The sequence below is a fragment of the Syngnathus floridae genome, chromosome 2 (assembly GCF_059516105.1).
Source record: "Syngnathus floridae isolate MCC-2025c chromosome 2, RoL_Sflo_1.0, whole genome shotgun sequence".
NCBI classification, from domain to species: Eukaryota; Metazoa; Chordata; class Actinopteri; order Syngnathiformes; family Syngnathidae; genus Syngnathus; species Syngnathus floridae.
Genome location: NC_142414.1, coordinates 7,000,093 through 7,013,480, shown reverse-complemented (window position 1 = coordinate 7,013,480; position 13,388 = coordinate 7,000,093). Strand labels below are relative to the sequence as shown.

The 13,388-nt window shown below is 39.7% G+C and overlaps 1 protein-coding gene across 2 annotated transcripts in view; it reads right to left on the bottom strand.

Annotated features, from left to right (window-relative positions):
- Positions 1-778: 778 nt before the first annotated feature.
- acot7 (acyl-CoA thioesterase 7) overlaps positions 779-13,388 on the bottom strand; it is a 37,909-nt gene continuing 25,299 nt past the window's right edge. For both annotated transcript variants that reach the window (XM_088369997.1, XM_088369998.1), the window contains exons 7-9: positions 8,044-8,160; positions 6,687-6,871; positions 779-1,175 (exon numbers count right to left, since the gene is read on the bottom strand). In XM_088369997.1, coding sequence (XP_088226123.1) covers positions 1,068-1,175; positions 6,687-6,871; positions 8,044-8,160 — 410 coding nt within the window. In that variant the 3' untranslated portion in view covers positions 779-1,067. The remainder of the gene's footprint in view (positions 1,176-6,686; positions 6,872-8,043; positions 8,161-13,388) is intronic.

Here is a 13,388-nt window from a genome sequence, read left to right as displayed (position 1 = left end):
TGCACTCTCTACTCTCTGATCCATCATTGCTCTCATTCAGATGACATGACACGTGCTTATGGGCTTCATTTTGTGTTCCCAATTTGGTTGATATACAGCTTCCTCTGGTGTTTACTCTTTTATGTTCAGTCCCACATTCCAAAACTTTAGCATGTTATAGGTTGACTGAAGATCTCTCTCTCTCTCTCTCTCTCTCTCTCTCTCTCTCTCTCTCTCTCTCTCTCTCTCTCTCTCTCTCTCTCTCTCTCTCTCTCTCTCTCTCTCTCTCTCTCTCTCTCTCTCTCTCTCTCTCTCTCTCTTTCTCTCTCGCTCTCATATATGCATTTTTAGGAGGGCGTCATTAGCAAAGTGCTTGTAAATAGGAGACACCGTACTGTAAATGCCATTGAATTTAGATTTTGGTAGTACAAAAAAGAATGAAAGAGAGTATGAAAGTGATATAGCAGGAGAATGGAGACTCCGCGTGCGCATGCCGGCTTCGCAGCAGGAAGCAAAAGAGAGCAGTGAGCTAGTGTGAGAGCAATGGAGGAGTGCAAGGGTAAGGCGGGGGCGGGGGGGGGCTTTGGTGTTTCATGAAGACGTGGGAGACATAGGAGTTGAGTCAAAGCCCCCCAAGCCACCCCAGCACCTCCCCCTCCCTCTTTCATTTCACTGTGAACGACAGTGGTGAAAAGATGGGTGGCGTGTCCTCTTTGCCAAGGCATGCCCAAGACAATGACATCATCCTCATCCACATAATCATCATCAACCGAGCAAGGACATTAGACAAGCTCCGAACTCACGTTGGGATAATTTATTTGTTCCTTTTTTTTCTTCATTTTTATATTTGCTTTTACCCTGTATACTTCATTAGGTCCTTTGAAAAGCTTCAAGTCAAAGTCTAGTCAGTAGTAGCATGCCACAAAAGTAAACTATTTCTCTGTTATTTACCAATTTTATATATATTATATAGGTATATATTTGAATGAGATTGCTTTGGTGCATGAAGCATGTCAAGTTTCAGTAGGAGGCTACAGTTTACAGAAGAGGATGAGAAAATGGGCTTTGTTTTCCTTTGGCGTTGTGTTTCAGCCTTGTGACTGCTTGGGCTCCTTCTCTGCAAGTCTCTTGGCTTTATTCATGACGTAACGGGCTTGGCCTTCATCGTAACGCCTCTGCTCCTCCTCGCCATTAACCTGAGTAGAAATAAAACAAACAAATGCAAAATATCATCTCATTAGCTATGATCTTAACATCCGTAATAAACGGGGATTCACTGTATTTTGGATATTTTATTTGGATTCCTGAAAGTGGCTTTAGAAATAAGGAACATTACTATGTCACTCATTAGATTGTAAAGGTGAACACTTAAGAAGTTCTCAAAGCAATTGTGGCCTCTGGGCTCGCCTTCGCTAGGGTTCATTGCAAGAATTTCTTGAGCTTGAATTGAAAGTTTGAATTCACGGGGATTAGCCACGTGCTAGCGGACAGTTTAATTGAACTGCTTGGCCACTTAGTAAAACAGCTTGGCCACCCACAGCAAGAGCACCCACGCTAACTTTTACAGCGCAGCCGGTACTCTCTCGCTCGTCTACCTCACTAGACAGGGGAGCACGCGTGCGACCGTTTATTTTTAAATACTCTCTGCAAGTGAATATCAGCATTCATGGCTTATTCAGACAGAGGCTCTCCAATCTGCTCACACCAGGGGGTTGGCACATTCGAGAGCACCTGCCACTCAGCCGAGCGTCGAGCTAACAGATGGCGCTTTAACTTTATGGAGCGCGCAAGGTGGAAACATATGACAAAATGTCAGCATTTTTGGGAGAAGAGCAGGGGTCTCCTCTAAAATGAGATGACAATTTCATACAAATGCACTACAGAGGGGACTTCTCTTCATGTAAATGTTGAGACAAGCCCATCCTCAATTGAACAGGAGGTAGACCTTGCACAGATCCCCGACCTCAACCACATCTAGAATCTTTGAGATGAACTACTACAGACCTGGTTGAAAGTGTTCCCAGAAAAGTCCACGCTTTTTTAGGTGCAAAATAGTGACCAACTAGATCTAGTAATACACTCATCACTTCGTGTAGGCTATGCATAACAATTCTGTCCGTGCAATGTATTTGAAAGTTTGTTTGTGCCATATACGAGTTGGAATGAGTTCTCTGCCAAGGAAGAAATAAATTGAAGATTTGTGTTGGTGGTAGCATATTTTGCCATCTGTTAAAAAAATGACTTTGCTCAAGCTCAGAAAGTTTACTCAAAATGAATTAAATTATTTCAAAACACCAAGAAAAATACCACTTGCCAGAAATGTATAAGATGTTTATCAGTAGTTTGCGTTATAAGCAATCATTAATGGCTTTGTCTATTTATGTTGACTGAGAGACAGTATTACTGAAGAGAGTGCACATTGTGTTCCCTTAAAATGGTTATTCACAGAGCAGCTGCAGCTGAAGAACTATGATTATCCGAATGCTAAAGACTCCCATTTCCCCTGCGCATTATTTTCAGTGAGTTTATATATTTTGTTATAGACCAAATATCAGTTCCTCCAAGAACAAAGTAAAAGCTAAATGCCATGTCAGAAAACAACTACTAACAACTACTGACTTCTTCAAACTAGTGTTCTTGTTTGGAATTAAAGCCTTGCATCCATGTTTTTTTTTTTATTATTACACAAGGAAATGAACAATGCAGTGATGTGTTGATGCGACATCAACACAGTCACAAATGTCTCAACTCTGCCACGCTTGTCGCCATTAACCCATTGCCTGTCGAGTTGAAGGCTCGGCGTCTAAAAATAAACACTGCATTACTTGGACTACAGCGGGTTGCCAAGACAACCAGGCTTGTTTTCATGTTAAGGGACACCAGCTGAGTCTCTGCCACTACGGAAGGCGGGAGGAAGCCAACCTCGAAGGAAGAGGCGGAAGGAAGGATGGTGATGGTGTTAAAAGGAAGGTAACATGCAAGGAAGAAGGGTGAAAGAGCCCAAAATGATGACAGGTAATGGAGGAAGATGAGAGGAAATAACTGTGAACAAGGATAAAAGGAGACAGAGAAAATGAGCGTGACCACAGAAAGCATATGGAGAACGAGTCAAGTGGGAGGAAGGAAGGAAGGAAGGAAGGAAGGAAGGAAGGAAGGAAGGAAGGAAGGAAGGAAGGAAGGAAGGAAGGAAGGAAGGAAGGAAGGAAGGAAGGAAGGAAGGAAGGAAGGAACACATTGAAAGCATCCTCTGATAATGTGTAATCTATTAGTCTACAAAGAGTGCTGTCAGGCATCTTCACTTTCTTTTGTCTGTGGCCCAACACAAAAATGATGCTGCTTCTTTTTGCGGGAGATACCACCAGCCCCCCCCCCCACACACACACACACGCTGTCCTCCTTCCCCAATTTGCATTACACACACAATTGCGGAGACCCTGCTGAGCTAAAATGGGAAATTCTAAAAATAGAAACAGAGTGGGCTCGGTGGGGAGGAAGCCTGGTTGAGAGATAGGCGTGCTAGGGTGCGGGAACCACCTGGAATCCAAAATAGCAGAATCTGTCTGTCACCTGGACTATTTATAGAGCACAACTGGAGCTGAATCTGTTACAATGTCATGAAATATTCATCGGTTTCATTGTGTCACTTGGCTATTTAAAGATCATGTATGGTGACTCAAATGTAAATGTAAGCTGTATGTTACACAGTTTCATTAAAGCTGCAACTTCTGATGAAATATAGATTTCTATTTGATTATTATTATATTCATTTATTTTGTACAGAATATAAAAGTAGTCCTGTCAGGCTTGAGCTGTCTTTGGGCCATTACAATCTCTGGTGTGTAAATAATTTATGGGTTTTCGTATTCCATGCCATGGCTCAGTCTTTCAAACACTGTATACAATGGTGCTTGGCATACAACTTTATTTCATTCCAGGATCACGCTTGTCATGTGAAACACACATATTTTAAATCTTCTATTCCCATTGAAATGAATGAAAATACCATTAATCCGTTCTATCTACCCTCAACAATAAATGTACTGTTTGTTTCATTTAAAAATTGCACTCTAAAATAAATTGTACTTATTTTATGCTTGACACATCCGAAAATTATGTCATTTTTTTAAATATTGACTACACTGAAAGGCTGCAAAAGTGGTGCAGGCCGGATTCCGCATGTCTCACATCCGCACGGGGCGTACATGCGTCAAGCATAAATCAAGCTTAAGTACAAAGAAGCAAAGCACTGGAAAAAAGCGTTTGCAATGCATGCGATCGTTAGGGTTATCATCAGGTGTTAATTGGATTGATATATTCCATTTTATTTCCTGCTCATGATAATAAATCTCTGTGGTGCACAGAGGGACAGCCATTAGGTGCCGAGCCAGTAATGGAGCAATAAGGGTTCACATCATTTTGATCTCGTTTCGTTACTTGTTTAAGCCAGCAGGAAGACCGAAATAGCCAGACTTAGCCTTGTGTGCCTCTCTTTCTCATAGACTTGAAAATGTTTGGTAATGTCTTTGAGCTAGAGACAAAAAAACATTTAGGTGCTGTTTTTTCAAACGAGCGTTCATTTGGCATGCTCCACCAGACTCGTCCATTTACAGAGCTGAAAATGAATTATTAAAATCATCAGAGCTCATTTTTGTTGTTTTGCTACTCCTTTGATTGAATCAAGGCGTAGAGATACATTACAGCTCGGGCTATCATGGCTGCGGTTCCGTGCCATAAAAACAATTAGATGGGAACAGCTCATTCAAGATGCAAAAGTGGCTCTAATGAATGCATGGAAGCTAGCACACAAAAAGCGAAACAAACACAGGCTTGTGTCGAATGGAAATGGGGAAGGTGGAAGACGCTATTGAGAATGTAGACTGGCAGCAGAGGTGGGTTGGATTCAACTGTCTTCATAGTGCCAACAAAAGCAAACAGGTGTGTTACCACTCCCACCACCCTCAGCCCCTCCTGCACCGACCACCATTCACTCAATGTAGCACAATTAACACATTATGTTCCTTGAACAGTCTGAAATATACTGAATCAAAAACTCTTGTTCTTTTCCTAGCTTGAATACTGCCCCGTTCAGCCACACATACACATGCACATGCTAGAAACATACAATAGCCATTTTGAAGAAACGTCAGTACCGACCGAATGCCCGCCTCTGCTACTTGAAATTGATGAGTACTCAAATGTAAGTAGTTGTACTCATACTCTTAAAATGTTCTCGAAATTAAAACCATAGACAAACTAATCTGAGAACCGATTGAGGTCAAATAACATCACAGAATTTCCATCCATCCAAGTCCCACAGGGGAATTAAGGTGAAAATTGGACTGATGTGTGAAACCTTATTATCTACATGTGATCTGCTGAGCGAGATGGCAAGGCAAATCCAATTTTGACCACATTCATTCAATGAAGATTGTTAGCCAGGATACCACATAAATTCAGCCATGTAATGACAACAACTAATGACAGAGACATCGTAGCCGAGCTAGGCTCACTCTTTCTATTTCACTTGTGCTTTTACTGTATTGAGTATAGACTTGGTTGTTTCACAAGTGATTACATTTATTTATGTAAAAATAATAAAATATTTATACAAAATATCATCAACTATTTCCACAGTCACATGCTTATCGCACAGTATGCTGTACTAATCAACACAAATGTTGTGATATTTGCAAATTGCAGCACACGTGGCGTGTTTTGCAGGCTCAACGTCAGAGGCCAGGTTTTATAGCTTCAAAACAATCAACCATGATTTTAAGCACTTGATCTACAGTATCTGCACAATGCTGCATAAAACAGGGAGGTTTCTCCTTTAAACAGATGGTAGTGTGTTTGCATATGAACAAGTAATGGATGAGGGTGTGCTGCACACCCAGCTCCAACAGCAGGTCTCCTGTTGCACTCAGCAGGTACGTATAGACAGAAGCTTTATAAGGAGGTAGGAAGTGCGAAATCAGCCAAATGGTTAGCAAACACTCAGGGATCTTGTTAGGACATTAGAATTCAACCATGGCTTCCTCACGACAATATTGCAACACACAGCAATGCATTTCATCAAATGGAACTCGAATTAGCGGAATTACAAGTACTGCCTCTCTCTTGACTGCCTGAAGGAGGACTCAAACATTCTTAATCATGATCACCTCATCATAATCTTTAAAGTACCACCAACAACTTCTCCCACATAAACTCTGAGTCCAATGCCTAATATAAGTAAGTTCCTACTTTTTAAATGGTTGTTACGCCACAAGGCATTTTCATACTGTATAAACTGATTTCTTAAAATGTAATTATTTTTTATTGGCACAAATGGGCATTTCACTTGAAGCTAATTCTGATTTAAACCTTGTTAAAATGCAATATATATATATATATCCTTATCATTTTTAAGTGCACCAACATAAAGTGCCTAAAATGCTGTAGAAGCTCTTTGAGTGAATTTCAATGCTAAAAATAATTTCTCATTAAATAGATAAAAAAAAAAAGATACTTGCAATCCTCTGTTAGTGGCTAAATATTATGCTTGATAATAAATCAAATGTTAAATCAAAACTAAATAATTGCAATTTTAATACCATGGATAGATCTCACAGAATGAAATCACTCTATAAGGTGTCACTGGCAAGGACAAGAATGAATGACAGGCCCGAGACATTTAAGCGTCAAAGAGTCTGGAAGATGCTACCAACCTTGAGAGGAGGGACAGACTGAGCTTTGCCGAATTTGTCCAGTGAGATGAAAATGAAGAAGGCAGAGACTGCACGATAGGAAACTTTCTCCGCGTCAACCAAAGAGCAGGCATCTACTACCACTTCTATTTCCATGGACTTGTTGCTGATGAATGTGAGACGGCCTGTGACGGTCACCACACAGCCTTCACAGGGGAAGAGCGAAAAGGAAAATGTCTTTTTGTGTGTTTACATACAGCCATGTGCTTCGGATATCATCGCTGTTGTCAAAGGTGAAACATGAAAAAACATTGCTTGCCAAATCAAGTCAAAATGAAAACTTTATAAAGATTGTTACAATATTTAAACACCTGCTGGTAACGAGCCAGGAAGGGGAAACATTATGCGATCTTGCACTGGATATTTTTAGATAATGAACATTATCTTAAACATCCACTGAGAGACAAAAGACACACGGAATATTTTTCACTTGAATCAAGAAATGAATCAATAAAATAAAAAAGCAAACTTTTATCAAAACAAGTATTATATCCACTTTTGTCCGTGAGGTTGTTTCTATTTGATGCGCTCAAACTGTGTCATTACCGCAGGTTGCCACGGAAACATGGTGGGAAGGCATTATCCCTGCAGACTGAGTTCTATTTTGAAGCTCAAATAATAAACTAGACTACACGGAAAATGAGCATGTGTTTGTCTATGCTGCAAACATTTTTTGGATGTCACATCTAGATGTAGACTCTTATCGTCTGCATGCTTTAGAAGTTTATTTTGAATGTGTTGGCCGTATGGCTTACCATCAAGCATTTTTTTGAAAAAGGATCATTTTAAGATGGACAAAACAAAACCATTGCAAGGGTTGCAATCAGGGGTGGGCAAATCGTCGCAGTCCACATTTGAATTTTTAAAACAGACATATGAATTAGTTCATTTGTAGATAAGGTTAAAGTTCAAACGAGTACTGTATGTAAAGTATGTACGTATGTTATCTTATTAATCAAACAAAATGTGTTCATTCTGTGATTTTGCTATTCATAATTAATTTATTTAGAATGTATTAAAATCCCAAATGCTACTTTGTATATTGTACAGTATAACATATGAATAAATAACATAAATTACTTTAAAAATGAATGAATATATTTGATTGATAAATAAACAGCTAATTTCAAAGCTTGAGGAGCCTATAATAATAATAAAAAAAAAAGAATGATTTTGCCAGACACCAAATTGATCCTTTGATGCTGGAGCAAATCCTAAATCATCTCATATAACCTTGGCTTGTCTCCCAATGCTTCAATTGTATAGTAATAAAGAGCATCATTAAAGGGTCTCAAGAGTTAAGCATTGTCATAGTAACCTTTCTTAATCTTGCGATGAAAATTGATGGCATCCACAGAAGCCGTGACAATGTTGGTGTTGCAGTGGCGTGCTGCCACAATGCCGGCAACCTCATCCATCAGCTTCATGGTCACACCTGGCCAAAACACAGACAGGCATACTTCAGCCACATGCTTGACATCTACAAATAGAATCAGTAGATGAGTTACCCTTTCCATCAGAAGTCCTAAAACAAGCCAGTGGAGTGGTACCTTGAGTTGTACAATGTCAAGAATCTCGTGAATTTTGAGGTACTTCGGTATGGCTGTTGTACAGTATTCAAACAAAACTGTAAATGAAACAGACATTGGACGCTACAAGCACAGGGAGAATAGAGGGCATCTGAAATTGTTTCTTATCCCTTATTGGATGAGACAGAGACCTTCTGGGTCACAGCTCCACTACGCCTCCCCTGCCAGCATATTTGGTACTGAGACAACAATCTGCTATTTATTTTGGGGAGCATTTTGGATAACCAACTAAGCAAGAATGTTTCCGTATCATTTGGAAGGTTTCAACAACTGAATGTGGAGAATTTCCAGAGTCAAGGAAAGGTGAAAAGTTTTAACAAAGTTAATGATTCTCATCTACATACCAACATAATCATACGATCAAAATAATTTGTCAAGCTTAACACCGATTTTTCAGTCAGTGTCATTGGCTGAAGGACATGTCAATCATTAGAACTGATTGGTGCTGAAGTCACTACCAATATGTTTACATGACATTACCTGCAGCAGCATAGATTGTTTTTGGGACCGGTAATTAAAACATAAAACCTAGCAAGAAAATGTCATTCATGTTTTTACAAGTTGCGTTTTGTTTTGTTTTCTGGAAATAAAAGATGAACAGGGAGGATTGAGACTACAGTATTTGGCTAAAAGGCATATTTTTGAAGCGCAGAGGAGGAAGATTTAAAGTGAAAGACAGCAACTGACCTCAACATTTTATTTCAATAGGTGACCATACAAGCAAACTAGCCATTGCCTGATTCTTTCCTTCCTTCTCATTTACTTAAAAAAAACAGAAACTAATAATAGGTGACATATTCCCCTCTGGAAGGAACATGCCCAACTCTTAGCCATTTGCTACGATGCACTCAGCAGGGGAAACATTTTCATTTGTTTTCTTTGGCATTTTGTCTCAGTGACATCTATTAACATCTACATGCCATCTCTGAAAGAAGTGCAATTTTTAGTGATAAAATGTGCTTGCCAGACTCATTGCCCCTGAGGTTCACATGCAACACAAAATCAATAAGTCTGCTAGGGATGGCTTTTTTGGCTCTGACCATCTGCTCTTAATGTGTGGGAGTAGAAACAAGAATGTGCAGCCTGCTGCATTCACATAAAAGACAGCCTGTTCCGTTGCTTTAGAATAAAGCTTTGTATTACCCTGACAATGTCGGGCTGACATCTTGTTCCGCCTAAATCTATGAAGTATTTTGCTAATAAGGCTCCTAAAGCTTTGACAAGTTTTATATGGAACATTATGTCTTCTTGATTCTGCCTCATTCAGTTGTGTCATCCATGACTTCCCGTTTCCAATTTGATGTCACTTTTTAATGTCCGGTCCTCTCCTTTGATCTCATCAAGCTCTGCCTGATGCCCTTAAAATATCGGGCCGACGCTGATATTCTACATGTGTGAGTGTGCGGCCCAGCTAATCCTTATCACCAGAACTGAACAAAAAAACATTGCCTCGTCCCATCTACAGAATATGCATCATAATTGTTGACAGGCAACTTCTACTCTTCCAAGGTGGTTGCTCCTGAAGACCTAGTACCTATAATCTAGCTCAAGGTCAACACCAGTGTCAATGAGTGATTCTCAAAATGTGTAGGGTCCGTCTGGTGGTATAACCTAATTACATTTTCTAACTCAGCATATTTACAGATCGTTGAGTACAGTTGAGTTTTATTTTGCTTAAGTACAATATATTTGCATCTAATTTTGCTTTTTGTTTTCAAACATTTGTTTTTGTAAATAATTTAGCCACCTAAGCAAATGATTCGAATCTTCATACTTAACCAGGAATCGTGTGCCGGATTCTTTGAGTCTTCTGGCTGGCTTACTCAAGTAGTACTGAATCACTGTGGTCGGTGGATCTGTGAGTACAACTGACACACGAAAAAGTGCTGAAGCGGAAATTACAGATATGACGAAATGATCTCTTGAGAAAAGATTTCTTTCATTGTCGTCATTTTAGGAGAAAAGTAAAACCATAAACACTGTTAAACACAGTGAGTCCTCGCCAGAGTGACACAACATTACGCTACCCAGTGGTCAAGAAGGTTTCTTCTGCGATGAACAAAGGTTCACTGTATAGTAGATAATACAGTTCCCATTACGCCATGTACTGTAGAGCCGACGAAAAAGATTGACGGTGTGACTGAATGTGTGACTGAAAATGAGGACAAGCAAGGCCAAGACAGCCCGAGGGCCTCCGTTACACATTCCCAGGGTGACATGGCACATTATGACTCTCTTTGCCGTCGGGAGGGAACAAGCCAGAGGGTGGATGGGGGGTTGAGGGGGCAGGCGGGATTGGGGGTGTCATGGCGTTGCTGTGTGTGAAGAGGAAAGAGAGCTCACTCCAAAGCGGGGAAAAAGTCCAATTAGTAAGCCAGTCCCAAGTGCAGCGGAGTTTGCCAAAGGGCAAAATACCTCTGTGATCACACTCCTTGCCACCATCCCCCCAAAGTACATTGTGCTGTAATGGTCGCAGAAGAGTAGAGGGAGGTCTTCAAGGTGGGCTTCATAGAAAATCAACATTTCATATGAACCCCCTCAGACTATGTACATTTTTGCCTTGGAGTTTGCTTTTCCACGCTGCAACGACGAGGCACTCTTAAAAGAACCATCCGCCCTTGTCCATATGCCGGTCGCCTCGTTCAACTTGTTTTTTTCCCCCCAGACCTCTCTATGTGAGTGTGTTGACGGGCACCCAATCATAACTGATAATGAGGCAGTGGGATTTCAACAGTTTATCTCAAGGGAAGATGCGTTTTCAAATAAAGGTGCTTATGTTTGTCCATAGTGGTGGAAGCAACTCGTACCGGAAAAAAATCTGGTAGGTTAAAACGATGAAAAGCAGTTTAATGCTGTAACTCCACAAATGAATACTATTAAATCTTTGCATATGTTTTCAGCATTTACCTTCAAACCTGTATTTTGTATTTCGAAACAAATTCCCTTTACATGGTCTTTAAAGTGTTTACTGAGCATCAAAAGAGAAATATCATCTCTTGGGAGTGCTGTGATACACTTTGATGTATTGGCCAACATAGTCTTCATTGCACTCACATGCATTTTTTTTTTTATTGGAATTGCAATTTCCTGTTTAGAAATTGTGCATGTCGCAGTAGGGCAATCCTGATTTTTTCAAATTACACTTATGTTAATATTATTTTATTATATTCTTGATTTCATGGATTATGGTAAAAGTAATCTTTACGCCGATGACGGTCCATCAGTAAACTCACTGTAGGTCCTTTTATCACTTTTTATGCTCCTGTTGTTGCCCTCCGCTCACCTTCTAATCCACCCCTCCTGCAAGTGCTTTCATCATGGATAGCATCAATTGCTCAAACTGCCTCCTAATGAGCTGTAACTATGGAAACGGCTTCTGTTAATATTGGTGCCTCCCTGAAATCTCCCCAAATCATTGCGGGAACCGCAATAAAATGTTGTTTTTCTAAGTACTATTCTCCTTCAGGCTTAACTTAGCACACTGCTTACAAAATTACAGAGAAGTGCTGACTGTTATTGTGCACACTCAGCAACAGGCACAGCAACTGAGATGGACTTTCTGGAATGGAAATGTTAGATTTATAATAAGTGGATGTTTATTTTTGTGGTTGTTATTTGGAATGGCGCAGAAATGCACTGCATCATACTGAGAGCAAGTTCTAATATTTTGCCATATTTATTGTCATACCCAACCCAAATACATTTTCAGTCAGCGTTTTCAGACGCTTTTCAAAATGCTCTTCTAATGCAATTTCTTCTGTAACCAAATCTTACTTAATTTGCATATATAGTACAGTGGATGCACAATAACACTTGGATTCTTATCTCATTCATTCTCAGTGCTATAGTTTAACAATGCAAAGGTTGCAGTGCTGGGAATTCAAATAAATGCAACATGGTGCTTCAAACATGTCCTGCATTAGAGCACCTGTCAAAACAACTACTAAAGAACACCCAGCATCATCAAATGTTTCAATGCGTGTTTGAGATTTTACCATCTTTAAAAGGAAAGATGGAATTCTGAGTTTTGTATTTTTATTCATCTTAGGCTTCTGAGAAGTAAGAAATCAAATATCCCCCCCCCAAAATACATACATACATACATATAATACATATATTTTTGTCCACCGGGTAAATCAACTGGCGTTTCCATGGAAACAGGTGGTACACTTCCTTACAACGTGGACTAATGATGGTGGGGGGCAAGATTAATGAGGACAAGTGAGCAGACAACTGTAAAACTGCAGCAAAGAAAAGGAATGTTAAGTTTGAAGACTCCCTTTGGTAATTAACATTGGCTAGCAACATCGTCACAAACCTTGCTCCTGCATTTACGACTGGATTCTCTTGAGCGGAGTAAGTTATTTTTTTAAGCGCTGGACTTATGTGCTTTTCATTGGCATGGATTCTCCCATCTGCACTTCTGACACACCAAGTTGTCAATCAAGAATTATTTCAGTGACAATGAAGGTTTTCTGGCAATTACGAAAGGTGGAGTTTGAACTTGTGAATTTTAATGGAATCCATGAAAAACATAAGACCTTAAATTTGAAAATACCTTACGAGATTTTTTAATATATTTGACGAAGTAAATGTCATTTAATTGAGACACTGCGTATAGTTTTCCCACCCAGAATGTCACCTTTTAAACATGTTGTAGTTGAACACAAAAAACAAATTGCATAACAAATGCAGAATATTGTACGGATTGTCATGTCAATTTACAGGCATATGCCTTTAAGAGAAATGGCATGCGATATTGGCGAGTGTGAAAACATAGAGAATCACCTACGCATTACCTTGAGTATTTAAAAAAAAAAATTTTTCTTTAACTGACCAAAGAGAAGAAACTGCTTAATGTCATAAAACAGCTGGATTGCATCAAATTGTATCCTCGTTTGAATGGATGCAAAATTGATGTAATGTCACCTATCCTCTGTTGCTGTAGTCGAGAAAATGACTCCTCAAGCTTTGCTGTGTTAACCAGCAGAGACTTCCCATACGTGCTCTTGAATGTTCTTGTGTTTATGCGTGTGCTTTATGTCTCCTTAGGCTGCAGCTAACTAGGTCACAT